This window comes from Drosophila subpulchrella, chromosome 3L, assembly GCF_014743375.2.
Source record: "Drosophila subpulchrella strain 33 F10 #4 breed RU33 chromosome 3L, RU_Dsub_v1.1 Primary Assembly, whole genome shotgun sequence".
Lineage (NCBI taxonomy): Eukaryota > Metazoa > Arthropoda > Insecta > Diptera > Drosophilidae > Drosophila > Drosophila subpulchrella.
Genome location: NC_050612.1, coordinates 25,697,454 through 25,712,848, shown reverse-complemented (window position 1 = coordinate 25,712,848; position 15,395 = coordinate 25,697,454). Strand labels below are relative to the sequence as shown.

The 15,395-nt window shown below is 39.2% G+C and overlaps 1 protein-coding gene across 8 annotated transcripts in view; it reads left to right on the top strand.

Annotated features, from left to right (window-relative positions):
- Window positions 1–15,395, top strand: part of LOC119553817 (RNA-binding protein Musashi homolog Rbp6) — a 185,806-nt gene that overhangs the window by 11,504 nt on the left and 158,907 nt on the right. For all 8 annotated transcript variants that reach the window (XR_005219785.1, XM_037864442.1, XM_037864443.1 and 5 more), the window contains exon 3: window positions 6,838–6,878. Coding sequence is in view for 7 of the 8 variants with exons in the window: in XM_037864442.1 (XP_037720370.1) it covers window positions 6,838–6,878 (41 nt within the window). In the remaining variant the exon portion in view is untranslated. The remainder of the gene's footprint in view (window positions 1–6,837; window positions 6,879–15,395) is intronic.

Genomic DNA, 15,395 nt, shown 5'->3' with positions numbered 1-15,395 from the left:
CTAAAATCTGAGGTTGGTATGATTAAAGGTTTATTTTCTAGAAACAAAAATGGGGTATGCTTGACATGGTTGCTTTCTGTTTTGTGTTTTAACAGACCAACGATTAATGAGTATTATAAAATAAAAGTTTTGAATAACCATGTTTGAATAGAAAACATATCATATTTTCAAAATATTTTGGATCAGTGGATTATGCGGGGTGTCGCTTCCCCAGACGCGTTCACCGTTTAGTTTTTACTCGTACTACAGTTCTGTGTCCAACGTTTTCCGCTTTCCCGCCCGTCGACCCTTCGATTTCGTAGTGAAAAGGTTGTAACCACGAAGCAATTGCAGTACTTCTTCCCCTATTCCTTTTGTATCTCCAGCTGGATGTTGGTGCATTTTGATGATGTTGTTGATAGCCGCACATGATAGTCATCAGGATGTGGATAGGGATTTGCTCTTGGTCCTGTTGCCCCAGTGGTTGTCACCGCTGCTGTTGCTTTTGTGCTGTGCGGGAGTCAAATTGTCAAGAGGTTTTTCTGGATACTCCTTCATATGCGGATGAGGATTGCGGATGGGTCGGGTCAGAGGGCAAGTAATGAAATGTGCATTGGTTTGTGGACCGGGTCTTGCCAGCTTGTATAAATCGTTTTATAAAAGGTTAAAACTATTACGGGCTGTTAGGAAAGTGCTGCCGTTTGTTGTTGTTTGAAAAGTGTAGCATGTATTTATGAATTGAAGGTTTGAGTGCTTTTCATAGCTTTAGTTTTGCTTGGGAAATGGTAGGAAATAAAAGGGATTATTTAATGCGGTGGCTTACATTTTTGTATGTGCTCTGAAAAACTTTCATAAAAATGGTTCTGATGCAAAAGTAATTATTACATATTACATAAGCCAAATTAATATTATATTACCATTTTATACCGGTGCCAATTAGTTATACACATTTTTGTTTGTCAGAATATGGAGGTATTTTTAATGGATTATATTATAAAAGTTGACTTACGTCTTAAGGCACCACTTTATCCTTCTCTATAAGCAAGTGCTATTATCGCTTAAGCAAATATAAATTAGAACTGAAAGTTAATACCATTTGATTGAGTGCAGATTTATGCGCTATTAAGCCGCAAATCCCAGAACCGCATCTTTAATGTTACTTAATTTAATAATCTGACTGCTGGGCGCCACATTGTTGCATAATGCGGACTGTCCGCTTTCAAAATGCCACAACTCGGCACCTTTTGGATAGACTCTCTTCCCGGCCCCTCGAGTATCTGTGTGTGTGCGAGTGCCTTTGTATGGGTGTGTGTATCTCCATACATGCCCCTTTGTTGGCCTCTCGACATGCAGCACCCCCCTCCTCCTGCCAGTCCCCTAACACCCTGACAACCCATGCCACCCACTTCCCGCTTTGTCGCTGCTCACATAATTTGTCATGTGAAAAATTACTAAAGTTACAAGATCTGCACTTTTATTTCCATGTAAGCGGCAAGTCCACGCAGCGGAGATGATGATGGTGTCGGGGATGCACGGCGAAAATCACATAGAGTCATATTACCATCTTAAGGATTTTTAATTGGCTTTCTGGGTCGGGAAATTTTAAATTTTTTTTATATAAATACCTTTTTTCAGATGAGTAATGAAAAGTACTCTGTAATGAAATTATCTATTAAATAAAAGGAATATTATGGATGGAAATTTCTTGGGTGTACAGAAATGGTTTTGATAACAATCGAAAAGAATAGAATAGCCTATTGAAATTGATTATATTTGCCGAAAGACTCGTTGAAGCGACTTATTTCTTGCTTAAAAACCTAAGAGTTATGAAGATCTTTCTATTATAATCATCCGATTACCCACTTTTTATCACGATTTATATTCCAGTACGATTGTACCACTTTTTTAAGATCTTCAAACCAACCAAAACCTCTAAAAAATATAGTTTTCTTTCCAAAAGTAATTTAAAGCCAGATATACTATAACTAATTATGGTGACAATTTTTTCCCTGTGTAGGTGGGGAAGGGAATTTTTAGGGGAGTTGTAAGCCGAACAAGAGGCATGCGTGTGGCATAAAGGGGGCGGCTAAGGAGAGCGGGGAGGATGAAAGGAGGGGTAGCAGGGGTAGCTGTTTTGCTATTTTCCTTTTTTTCGTTACTATTTTGCACATTTTTCTATTCAACAATGAAGCCACAATAGAAAACGTCAACTAGTGCACAGAGAGAAAAGATGAGGGGCGGGGCTTCGAGGGGCGGCAAAAGAAAGGCAGACAGAGATAGTATTAGATGCAAATGTAATGCAGAAGCGAGAGGGCAACACTTGATGTGCATACAAAGTCTGAACGGATTTTGAATGGCAAACAAGCGGCAAAGCGAACGGCGACTGCGACTGCAGCTGCGGCAGAGCTGCGGCAGCGGCGGGCGCCAAATATAAAGCCCAGCCCAGGGTAAAGCCAAACCGAGCTAGCCGAGCCGGGTCCGGGAAATGGGTACGGGTACGGGAACGGGTACGGGTACGGGTACGGGTCTGCAGCAGAACAAGCACTCGGAAAAACCTTTAAAATATTAAAAAATAACTTATTCATTGAAGCCAGGGAAAACACCATTAAAACTTACTTTTCCACAAAAGTAGTAAAACCAAAAATTTGTTCGATCCTTTAAACATTATTTTCTGTATACGAAATTCTTTAAGCTATTCATTTTTGAAACTTTTTTAAAATAATAATTTTATTTTGATTATCAATAAATTGTTATTATAATACAGTCATATCGAACATTATTGCCACTTTATGGAACTTTTTCTGGCAATGTAACTTTTAATTATTGGAATAGGAGGCTTGATGTAATAGTATTATTACCTACTTATTAAAAGATATGGATCTAATTAAAATTTTTCTGGCAATGTAACTTTTGAAAACGAAGGCATCTCCAATGGAGCGTTTAAATCTTGATATTTGATGGCGCTTTTTCGCCCAGTGTGTGACTGGGACAGACCGTGAATGGGCGCTGACGACTTGCGCATGAATGGCCCAAGTGTGCTGCCTGCCGGGGGTGGGGATGTAGGGGGATTTTCAGGGGGATATAGGGGGTTGGACAGGGGCTATATAGAGAGCGAGCGGATAGACAGACGAAGGCCTATAGAAAAGTGACGTGCGCTTTACAATTATTTCGTAATGCAAGCAAATGTGACCGAGCCGAGCAGAGTAAAGAGCGAAAAGCGCCAATAGAAGCTCAGTACACTCAAAAAAGAAGGCTTCTGATTAAATTGGGTTGCCCTTGATTGATTAGGCCTTAAAGTGCGCCAAAAAAATCTTGATCAGGTTACTGAGAAATTCATGGCTGTTGAAAAACAATTAACACATTGAAGTTCAGCGCCCAGATTCTAGGGAAATCTATATACTGCGTATTAGTTATATAACAGCTCAATTTCTCAGGAAAAGATTTCTACAATTTTGGGAGTTTTCGAATTTTAATATTGAATAAAACAAAAATGTATCAGTTAGTTCTTTATTATGTATGAACTTTGATTAAAGTATTATTGTTGACTTCTAAAAACTAGGTTTTAAGTGCCTAATTCCCAGATAATCTTCTTCAATACTTGGTAACTTGATTAATATAGGGCTCATATGGTTACGTAAAACGTATATCCTTTAATTCCATGCTACTTCCAGGATATGCAAACAGATTTGTTTCTCTTAGTGCAGATTAGAGTTGCGTCTTAGGCTCAGGCAGTGGGTGACAAATGTCAGTCGGTGGTTGCTCTACTAATCGGACATGTTGCGCTGACTTGTTTATGACTCTGGGCTTAGCAGACGCACACTAAACCACTCAACCACCCAACCAACCATCCAACCACCCAGCCACCCAGCCACCCACCAAGAATGAATTGTCTGAGGGGGCGAACTTGTGGGAAATCTGTAAATAGCTGCGAAAAACTGCATAAGCCGGGTTTCCACAACCCAAAGCCTGGGGATCTGGGATAGACAAAGGCAAATGTCATCAAAGTTGGCACCCGCGGGAGAATGAATGCGAAGCCCGAGGAACGTACAACATAAAACAATTGACGAGGGACATCACTGCGTATGCGTAATCTTGTGCAATTTGCTCAGTTGAACTCTTTAAACTGCGTTCAGCGTTGACTTTGACACTTTTCCAGAACCCCATCGCCTCGATGGTTTTCCATTTCGGGTTTTCTATCTAGGTTTTTTTATTTTTCTATTCTGTTTGAAATTACGCGTCACACAGCTGGACACTGCGAATGCAAAACCAGAGCCTCAGTGCACAGATTTGCAGTGTGGGACAAGGTCGCATTTATTTGGTGCACTTGCAATTGGCCAGAGGTGTGGTTAAGGGGGTTTTTGTAGAGCGGGGGGTTCCGTCACGCTGAGACCGAAGGTCACCTGCAGTGCGCCCCATGCCCACAGACAATGTTGCCAGTGCTGAATTATTATGAAATGAATACAAATATTTGCGGATCAGTCAGGGGCGTCATTCTGCGATTGATGGGTGGAGCAAGGGGTTTTCTATGGATGGCAACAGGGGGTGACTGGGTGACAAAGTGGAAACCGAAATGTGATGGATGGTCTCAGCCAAGAAATCGAATGGAAACCCCAAGTTAAACGATAAAATGTTTCTGTTTGTTACACTTGCAATGAACACGATGTGTACACACAAAAGTAATTTGCTAAAGGTTTTTGAACTAGATATTTTATCCAGAAATTCATAAAATCAAATATTGTGTAAGCATTTGTAAATTTTTTTTAAATGTACGTTTCGAAGACTGTTAGAAAACATTCATTTTTCCATTTATAAGTAAATTTTATTTGCTAAATCCACTGAAGCCATTCTGAGACTTTAATAGCTTAGACAAAATAATCAAGATTACGTCCTACTTAATCGATTTATCTTTTTTAATCTTCAGAATATTATATATATTTAATTAACATTTTTGATAAACTTAGGATAAGTTGAAATGCTGACTGCACTTAAAAAGGACTTTCATCGAATAATCACATTTCTGTTTAAAAAATTCCTCTGCCATTTATCAGATATTTTTTCGTATTGTCTCTACTTTTCCATGAAGATTGATTATTTGCAAAAGGCAGAGGCCTAAATCGAAGCCAAGTGGAGAAACAGGAAAATTCCAAACATTGATTAATGACAAATTGTTTGGCATCGTCTAACGTGCAAAAAGTTTTGGGTTTCCTGTCGAGTTGCAATTTGAGGCCTATTTTCAATGGGAAAACTGTGCAAAACCCAGGCCGAAACGGTTCTGCAGTGCTGTTACTTTTTGCCCTACCTTGCCTGCACCCATCTGCCACCCAATTTTCCACCCACCCAACTGCCGCCCATTTTCCAGCTGTTGTTGTTGACGCTTCTTCCGTTCCTTGGTTTAGTTTTTCTTTTAGCTTACTTTAGGCTTTTGTTGCCACCGCTGTTGCATTTGTTGCAGCACATTTTATTAACATTTTCATTTAGTTTTTCTCTCTCTTTCGCTCTCTCCCTGCGCCCCGTTTTATTTCGCTTTTCATTGCAATTTGTGTTCCTATGCATTTTTGTGTGTGTTTTACATTCGTTTTCGTGTCGCCAGCAACATTGCCACCAACTGCATTTTCCAGGCGGACCAGCACCCACCACCCACTACCCAAACCCTACCACCCACCGCCCACTGACCCACCACCCCCTCTTAGCCCGGTCCACTTCCCTTAATGCCACTGTTGCGCTCTTTTGCAGTTTGTTGAAGTTTTCATAATCATTGTCGTAGTCGTCGCTGCTTTTCCTACTGCTACTGTATTTCCACCGCCTACTTTCGTTTCGGGCACAGCCTTTGCCTTTTGTTTTCCACACGCTTTCCCCGAGGAAAAGCCTATTTCCAATCGGTGCTCAGTTTGCCAGCTAAAAGGGTTCATAAGTTCATTTTAAGATGCTTTATCGCTTAATAATCTTTACTTACTCCCCTAATTTCTTTATAATGTATGAGTTTTTTGTGGAAGAAAAACATACGTAGGGTTAGTGGAAACTTCCACAGCTTCCCTTTTTATATATATTTTTTTTATTTTAAAATTGATTACACTTCTTTAAAAAAGGATGGTAATTAAATATATTTAAATTAAATCAAAAATTTTACTAAAGAACTATTTGAAAGTAGTGTAGAAGTTAAGTGCGGATCATGTGTCATTTTTGTTGCTAGTTTAAAATGGTAAATATACTTAAAGTTAGTTTAGGTTACTGCCAAACAATCGTTAGTAAAAATGATAGCAAATTTCCTTAAAGTAATATTTTATCATAATGAGAAGTGCATCTCAACAGTCTCCTAATTAGGGCCATGTTCCTATCTTCTTTTTTGTTATATAAGCTGGCTGGAAAATGGGTAAGAAGGGGGTGGGGGCGGTGAAACAAACGAGACTGGGTGGAAAACCTGGGAGTGAGTGGGTGAGATTTCCAGCATGAAAACAATGCCGGGAAAGCGGCTTATTTTCTATGATTTAAATAATGATGAAGACGGCAGACAACAGGCAGTGGCGGTAGCTACCGCAACTGGAACTGCAAGTGCCACAGCTGATGATGATTGAGATAATGGTAATAATGATGACCAGGGGGGGGGGGGGGGGGGGAGGATGATGGGCCAACTGGCAGACCTACGACAATGCAATCTAAGCCACCTTCGCCGGAGCCAAAGTAGATGGTTGAGGAAGTGAAGCTGGAGCTGATAAAAGATCGCTCAGCTCGCCTTCTGTTTGTTTGTTGTCTTTTGGCCAGGCCATAACATTTATCTAATTTTTTTGCTTGTGCCTCGTACATACAGCTAATGCTTCATTTATCTTATACTTCCCTTCTCTTGGCTCTCTTTCGTTGCAGAAAAATGTTCATTGGCGGCCTCAGTTGGCAGACAAGTCCAGGTGAGTGAAAAACGAGTTAAGTGAAAATTAGTGGATCTGTGCTAAAAATTGGCTTGGGTCTGATAAAAGAGGTCAATTAGCAGGCGAGTTAAATGGCAATCCTGCGCTAACAAGGCACCAGGAAATCTGGAAGTCACAAACAAACTTGGAGTGGTGGAAAACAATTTCCTAAACGGTCGATTAGTAATGAAGGTGTAAATAAATAAACATGTTTTTCTTTTTAATGTAGTATGATAAATTAGATTACTTATTAAATAAAATAAAATATATAAGACCTATTTTGCAATGAAGGCATATATTTAAAACATTTTATAAAATGTATATCAAGTTATAAGCTCATAAAAATTCTCTTTAAGATATTATGTTTCATAAATAGGGGAAACAAATATGGGCAACATATTTTCTTTAAAGGTTAAATTGTATTTTTAATTGATAAAAAAAAAATGTTTTAGAAATTCAGACAATTTAACTTCATATGAAAAGTAATTACTTCAATACTTAGAATATTATTATGCTGACTCCCTTTTTTGCCAGTCTTTAAATGATACAATCCCAAATTAATTTCCTCTTTCTACTCCCTTTTGATTTCTCAACTAAGAAGGGAATTTCTCAACATCTGGATATGTTTGTACAATGTACATTTGTGTGTTACTGAATTTTGTATCTCAATTTGAATGGCCTACGAATTGATTCGGTTTCGGTTTGTGTTTTATGTGATTTCACATCGACAACAATGAAACGAGAGGCGGGGCTTTGTATAAATTGGAAATTGTAATTGATCAAATGCTTGAGATTTGCTCCCTTTTTCAAATTTAAATTTCACGTCAATTGTGGAACGACTTGAGATACGAAAACCGAGATACGAGAACTGCGGGTAGGGGATGCGGATGATTCTCTATCAGATTGCAGTCACCCCAGTCCACCGCATAGTTTCATTAGGCTAATCAAAAGGCAACTTGCCATCAAAGCTCGGCATGCATATTAACCGAATTTGGATGGCACTCGAAAAAAAGGCCGGCAAAGTAGAGATTGCAACCGTCTGGCAAGATGCGCTTGCCTTTTGGGAACCCTTATATGTAGTATCTGCAGTGCTCACAAAATATGGAAAGAAAAAAAATTGGAAACGGGGGGGGGAAGGAAAACCCCATATAGCACATATTTGTATATATCGCTGCTTTGTGTTGTTGCTCTCGGGCCCGCTTGTTTTTTGTTTAGCGAAATTGTTGGCTCCGCCCATCATCAGAGTGCCACTCGGCATTACGCTAACATATTATAACCTATAGCGCATATCTATCCACAAACACACGTATCTACGGCTGTATTCACGTATATAGTTGAAGAGTCAATGCGGTCTTTGGTTTGTCTCTTTATTTTAGCCTTTCTCAATGTTTCCCTCGTGTTCGGGGTGTTTTTTTTTTTTTTTTTTTTTTGATTTTTTCGAGGGCGGAATAAGGGGGCGTGCGGGGACCGGTTTCCTGTACCTGTGCCAAAAAATTTTCAAATTTTCAAATGGCTTCTTCAATACGATTGCCCCTTCCCTCGTTTAGTTTTCGGTATGAGTGTGTTTTTGCTCGGCTCTTTTGTTATCTTTTGCCATTTCGATGTCCGATGTGTGTGTCTTATTTCTTTTTTAATTTTTATTTTCGCTTCTTGGCAGCCGCCAGTTGGCCCCATGGAGCTGGTAAATTAGGCAAAAGCCAAAGGGCCCACAAAAACTGAGCACAGGGCCAAAAACGAATCGCTCTGAGAGTAGAAAAAGTGTCTTTGGCGGAATTCGAGACGGAGCAGAAGTCAATTGGAATGGAAATTGCAGCGAAGGGTCAATGAGTGGCACGTGAGTCGATCAAACAGCATTGCAACGGACGATATTTAATGGCTTTTAGGTTTTGAGTATAAATTTGGTTTAGTAATAAAACTTTGATTCATACGATTTCTTTATAGCAATCCATTTTTTTATAGAGGTGTTGAAACGGATCTTAAAACATATTTACGAAACATTTTTGGAATTAGATGTTCCTAGGTAACCCTTAGTTTGTTGTAAGGTGCTGAATAATGTCTTGATTCAAACTTAACAAACATGCAAGCATCATCATAATCGTTTTATGTCAATTAGAATGTTTGTTTCTAGAACTATTTACTCTTAATTTATTTTTCAAAACTTTGCTATTTAAAAACTCTCTAAATAGTCCCAAAATAAAGCATCTTTGCCTCGTTTTGTGACTAGAGGAAAGCAAACAATTCAATTAGCTGCCGTTTGAGCGCAGGGAAAGAAGCTTTTTGCCCAAGTCCGAGCTTAGAGATGCTCTGGCCGTCTATTTCTTTCTGGCCCTTTCATCCCACTCCCGCCAAGCTCTTGGGCACTACTAGTTGTATTATTGTTAGCCAAGTTGCAGCTCTGGCGCTGAAGGCAGAGGCCGGAACAGCAGAACACCAGAACGCCCGGCTCAAGTGGCTCCCACTTCCACTCGCGCCAAAAGCTTATGCTTTGGATTTTTCGCAGCTATCGCCACTCGAGCACACAGTCGCATAAACAGCTGCGGTCAGGAAAATAGCTCTAATTTGGAAATAAAATATAAAATAAAAAAATTAATTTTACAGTAGATTTTTGGGAGCAGGGTTCACTAGATATTATTATAATACCTGTTAATGCCATGATACCGAACCTTAGAACACCAAGAAAATCATAGTTCTAGAAAAGTTGTATTATTTTTAAATTACTTCAAATATAAAAAAGGTTTGATTTAAAATTTGTTAAATTTTAGACACAATATTTGTAAATACCGCCTGTATGAGTATTTAATGAAATAATAATCTTGATCTTACAAATTTCCCATGGAAGAAATTCAAAAGGGGTTCGTTCAAAAAGAATTTTTATAAGAAAAATAATTTTTTTTTGAATTTAGTGTTGCTTGCAAAAGTAAGACCTACAAAGGTTCTTAGTACAAACATAGAACTAGAGTTCTAAATAATTATAATATTGATCTCCAGAACAAAATAAATTTTTTTAAATGCTTGCCATTATATTGTATCCTCAGTTGTTCCCTCATATGCCCAGCTTCTCCTCCCGCACTACAGTACACACTCGAAATCTGCTGACAAAGACCTAATCTAGGGCGTCTATAAACATGCGCTCGGGTCTAGCGAGTAGCGCATAACGTATAACGTATAACGTACAGGGTCTAACGGCATAGTTAGGGCTGCTTTAGACAGGTCGGACTTGCAGGCGGGATATGGGATGTGGAATATGGGATATGGTATGTGGTATATGGGAGATGAAGCTGAGTCTGAGTCTGAGTCTGCCGACTGCGTACGTGTTGATAACTGCCGAGATGATGATGGCGATGATGAGGGGCAGTGGAATAGAAGCATCCGCATTGCAGTGGGGGCGCAGAAAGCACTCAGGAGCGTTTGACTCTAGCTGGGCCAAGATTTTTAATGATTGGCACGATTGTCTTAGCTACTTAATGACGTTCTCGAGTGCTGCCAACCGCCCCCGATAGGTGCCGCCTTTGTGATGCTTTCGTGTCAACTAGCAAGTCATATACTCGTATAACTTAATGAACTTTGCCGTCTGCAGTCAGCCTCATCAGCCATCCCAGCCTCTTTAGCCTCCCATCCACTGCTCGGGAAATCAGCTCCGACGACGTAATTTAATTTTAATTTCACAAGCAGTTTGCTGGAAGTAATTGTATGCACTGAAAATGTATTTGCTGCTATCGCCTGGAAACACTCGTCGCCCGATTTCGACTTCGACTTGGGGGTCTTTTGGCCTGGGATCGGGCCAGAGTCAGAGTCAAAGAGTTCGCCATTCATTCATCTATATGTGCATACGGATATGTCTGGATGAAAGGCCGTCGCTTGGCTTTTTGTTTGTCTCCGCCTCGTGATTTGTGTCAACTTTAACAACATTTTTGAAACACAATACGCGACCCGCTCCGCGTTTTGCTATTTTGGATGTGCGTTCAACTGAAATACTATTTATATATGCACCAAAGATACAGATACATTTGCATCTGCAGAACGGTGCGGCACATTACTCATGCAACAAATAACCAAATAAAGCGATGGCAAAAACATCCAGAAAAGTGAATTGATCGGGGGGAAAAAAAACGAGAAAAGAAAAGAAAAGAAAACCAAGTGTAGAAGACAAAAAGCAAGTAGAATCTATGCATGCATATCGCTCACATTTCGATGCCGCTTAGCGATAAAAAGCGGCACCAGACTCTCCCCGAGATACTTTGAGCAAATAAATATGCACTTCTCGATTTACCCCTCGCGTCCTCCTATTATTATTATTACTATTATTGTTTGTTTGTTTGTTTGTCAGCTTGTGTCATGCAAATGAAAATGAAGCCAGCTCCAATGAGAGCTTCTGTTTGCGCCGAGCATTATGGCTGTGTGCACATCCGGGCTTATTTCTCTGGCAAGGCTTCTCCTTTTGACGCCGCCAAATTGTCCAGGTAAAGTCAATAGATGGCTGAAACTGAAAAGAGTTCAAAAGGTCGGAGCAAACATCGCCGGGGGATTGTCTATCATGGGGAGGGGGTCATGGAAACGGCTGGCTTTTTTTGGTAGACCTCTTTTACATATTTTAAAATTTAATTTACATGCTAAACAATAAAGTTCCTTATAAATTATTTAATCAATTATTAAACTCTTAAATTTTATATAACTGATAAAACTTACCTATCTTATGGACTTCTAGATCTTCAGATTCGTAGCCATCTGTTTCCACTTACTTGTGATTTATGACTTAGGATGTTCATTATTTGATTTTTTCTAATGTTTAAGCAAAGGAATTTTTAAAATAATTGTTAGAATGGGTGTATTTTAAAGTGCCTTTCGTCATTAGTTAATCAAGATAAGAAATGTTATTTAGGTATATATAAAAAACATATTAAATTGACATACATATAAATATAAACTATGTTATTTTTAGAAACAACCATTTACGGTTTCTGATTTGAGTATACTAAAACCAAAAGCCAAAAACCCACTGAAATATCTGTTATGATTTGATCTCTTCAATCACTCCAACCGGTAATAGACCACTTAAGAAACGGTTTAGTGCGAAAACCATTTACGCGCTGCAATTAAAGTTTCAGCTAACATTCTAAACTAGATTTGCGCCACTCTATAACTCTTCAATTTGTCAACTAATACCGACAGTCGATTGCCACCCTCCAGTTGGAATTCAATCAGGAAACAAACGATGATGAAAAATATTTTTGCCACTGGTTTTTTAAAATCTAAAATTTGTGAAATTTTTGGTAACACGCCTGGGCGGGGCCACCTCAGGATGTACATGGGTGTAGCCAAAGGGGGCGTCACCTTCACCATCGTCATCGCTGTCGTCGCCTCGTTCGATTTCCTGATTAATTTATGCCACTCGGCGACGAAGGCAGTTAGCAACAATTTGCCGCAAGCAGAAGCGTCAAATTGAAATAGCTCAGCTTGGCAGGCGAAAAAACGGAGGAGAAGAAAATAAAATTGTCAATAAAATAAGTGCCGGACGGCTGGTTGCCCATTGCCACCCATTCCGTAGATGTTTCAAAACACCCCCCGCCCCTTTCCCAGTTCGAATCTCAATCTGAATCTGAATCCGAGTCCCAAGCCCTTTTTCCTAGTCTCAGCCAGTCACTCAGTGCGTCCATCAGTCAAAGTTCAGTGCTTCCCTTTCTTCGCATTGAATTTGCCGTGCAACATTTCCTGTTTCTTTCACAGTCGTTGACTGTCACCCTCTTACTTTTCTTTCTACACAATGCGAAATTCGGAAGTGTTCTTAAGATTTGACTGATATGGCAAAGTTATATAAGGTACATATAATCTTAAGGATGAAAATCATTCGAAAGACATACATTTATAAACTTAAAATACGTTTTAAGCCTAGAACACGTTTAGGAATTTGGATTTCAAAACCTACTTTAAGTTTAACATGGAAAAGTAAACATGGTCAAAGATTATCTTATTTCTTTAACAGTTCTGGTTAAAAATATATTGTAGCATACTTTTATGCTTTGCTCTAAGAGAATTTAAACCTCTGCAATTTTGAAAATACCCCAAATATTGTAAATGATTTTAAAAAGCTTAAATGTTAACGTATTTAGTATAGTATAATAGTATAGTAATTAGTATAATATTTTTTAGGGATCAACAATCACAAAATAATCATATCATACATTTATTGATTTAAAAAATATTATCATAAATAACTTTAAAACATGTTATTCTATCTAAATAATTTCTTGTATTTGTTATTATCAAGTTACATTTTTTTCTCGGTGCACTCGTTTTTTACCCACATCCTCCCGTTCTATCTTCGGCGATGTTTTTGCAGCTCGCTTCATATTCTTTTGAATGTGATTATCCCGAGGCTGTGGCCACCGCATCTTGGCTCTGATAGAATGGTTTGTCGTACACCGACCATCCGCCTGCCTTCGCCTTTGCATTGCATTTAATGTCCTGCCAGTTGGCCAATGGCTTCTCGTCCCTTTGCCTCCCGATCCTTTCCATCCCCCTGCCTTCCTCTCCCCTGGCCCATCTTCTGTCTCCAGTTTCGCTGTTTTGTTGACTTTGGCACGAGTTTGGTTAAAAAGTTCACACATGCCGCTCGCTACGTCTCGTTTTTCAGCTGAACAGCTGCGGTCAGAATAACAGCAATGCAGGCCAAGTTTCGGATGGTGGCATCAACGTTTTCATGCAAAAAGTTTCATTATAATATTGTTCTTAATTAAACTAAATTCACCTACTTTTGCTTTCGAATTTATATTTTGATCTTAAATTATGGTTTAAGTTCTCTTTACTTTCTAGATTCAGTAAAGTGTAAAGACAATAAAATGGTTTTTAAGATTTTAGATAGTCGTCTTAGGGAACTGAAAAAAATTAAAATGAATATCAATAATAAATGAGAGACAAGATAATGGTACAACATCAACATATGCACTTCCCAAGGTTTATTTATAAAGAAGATTATGTTTTTGGGTTTTATACAGATAATAATAAATGTAAAATTGTATGGAGAAATATTTAAATCGAATAGAAGTTCGCCGTGTTATTTTTTCAAAGGCATTACAAATATATGATCTTATAAAATTGGTTTTATATATATTGGCTTTCTCATTGCTTTTTTATGTACATTTTCGGAACCAAATAATAATAAAGTATTCCTTTAGTGTAATGTTTAAGTTATGTTTAAAGTGCCATTAACTTTTTTACAGATCTCTAAAATTATATATAATAAAAGAATCTCATGCTTGTAACTATTATTTTGATTCCCGTTGTGAGTGCGAATGTCCTGGACTTCTGGCCATGTTGTTGTGCCTTTGGCTCTGGTCCTAGACACGTTGTTGTTTCACCCGCTGCACGGACGGCTCCTTCATCTTTCCGCCGCTTTCTCGTGTTGGCTATCAACTTAGGGGGGCGTTGCTGGTTTGAATATTTACACAAGTGACACTGAATATATATAGTGTATGCGAGTGTATATATACATGGAGAGGCGACTGTGGACTGGGACGCAGGACCTGCTCCTCGCTCTGGTCCTGCCAACAATTAATTAACTTGTACGAAGTATCAAAATGTCGTGTAGCCTTTGGGCCCCTAAAACCGTTTTGGAAGCGGAGATTTTCAGGCGGGGTTACTGGGGGCCTTGCAATTTCAAGTCGGCGCCTAAGTGCATGCTACGTAAATTTTAAATTAATAAGCATCCAGTCTTATCCTGTACCTACCATCTAGGATCTCCGCCCCCCGCCTTTCTCCCTTCCCCCCAGCTTTCTCCTTCAATTGCAGCCGCATGTGGCGCTTGTCATATGCCATTATTATGGAATGTTCATTCTGGCCCAACTAATAGACAATTTTTTGGCAGCCAAAAACGGAACACGACAATGCAGACAGCGAGGGTTAGGTATAGATATAGAGATAGGGAAGGAGGGCTATAGGGCAGTGGATAGGGACAGGACGATGAGGTAGGTGGAAAGGATACAAGACGAGGCCATGTCGTGACGTTGCCAAGGATTCGCCTCGTGCTCCGTGTGCAGCGGAAGCATTTAAATTAAGGACGACACATTAAAATTATGCAATAACAACAAACTATTATTATTATTATAACGGTAAAGGGAATCAGGTGGGCGGTTGGGTATCCTTAAAATATAGATTAAGGACCGGCATGCCGCCCCTTAACTTTTCAATTTGCTAAATCTTAACAAGAACATTATGAGTCGAGCAAATACTGAACTTTACCAACTTTTAGTTGCAAAAGATAGAGAGATGCTTGGGTGCAGAACATTTAATGAGCGCTGTGAATGTCAACACCAAACTTGTGGGAGTCCCTCCTCTATGTGAGTATCTGTTCGGCCCCTTTCTCCTCCTTTCTTTTTTTTTGGGTCTTTTGGCTTTTTGTCGGCTCGGGAAGTCATAAGTCGCAAGTTCTGAGCTGGCGAGTGAGGCAAAAAAAAAAAATAACCTGAAAATAGGCAAAGCAGACGAGCAAATATGCAGTCAGACAGTCGGGCACAAAAGTCG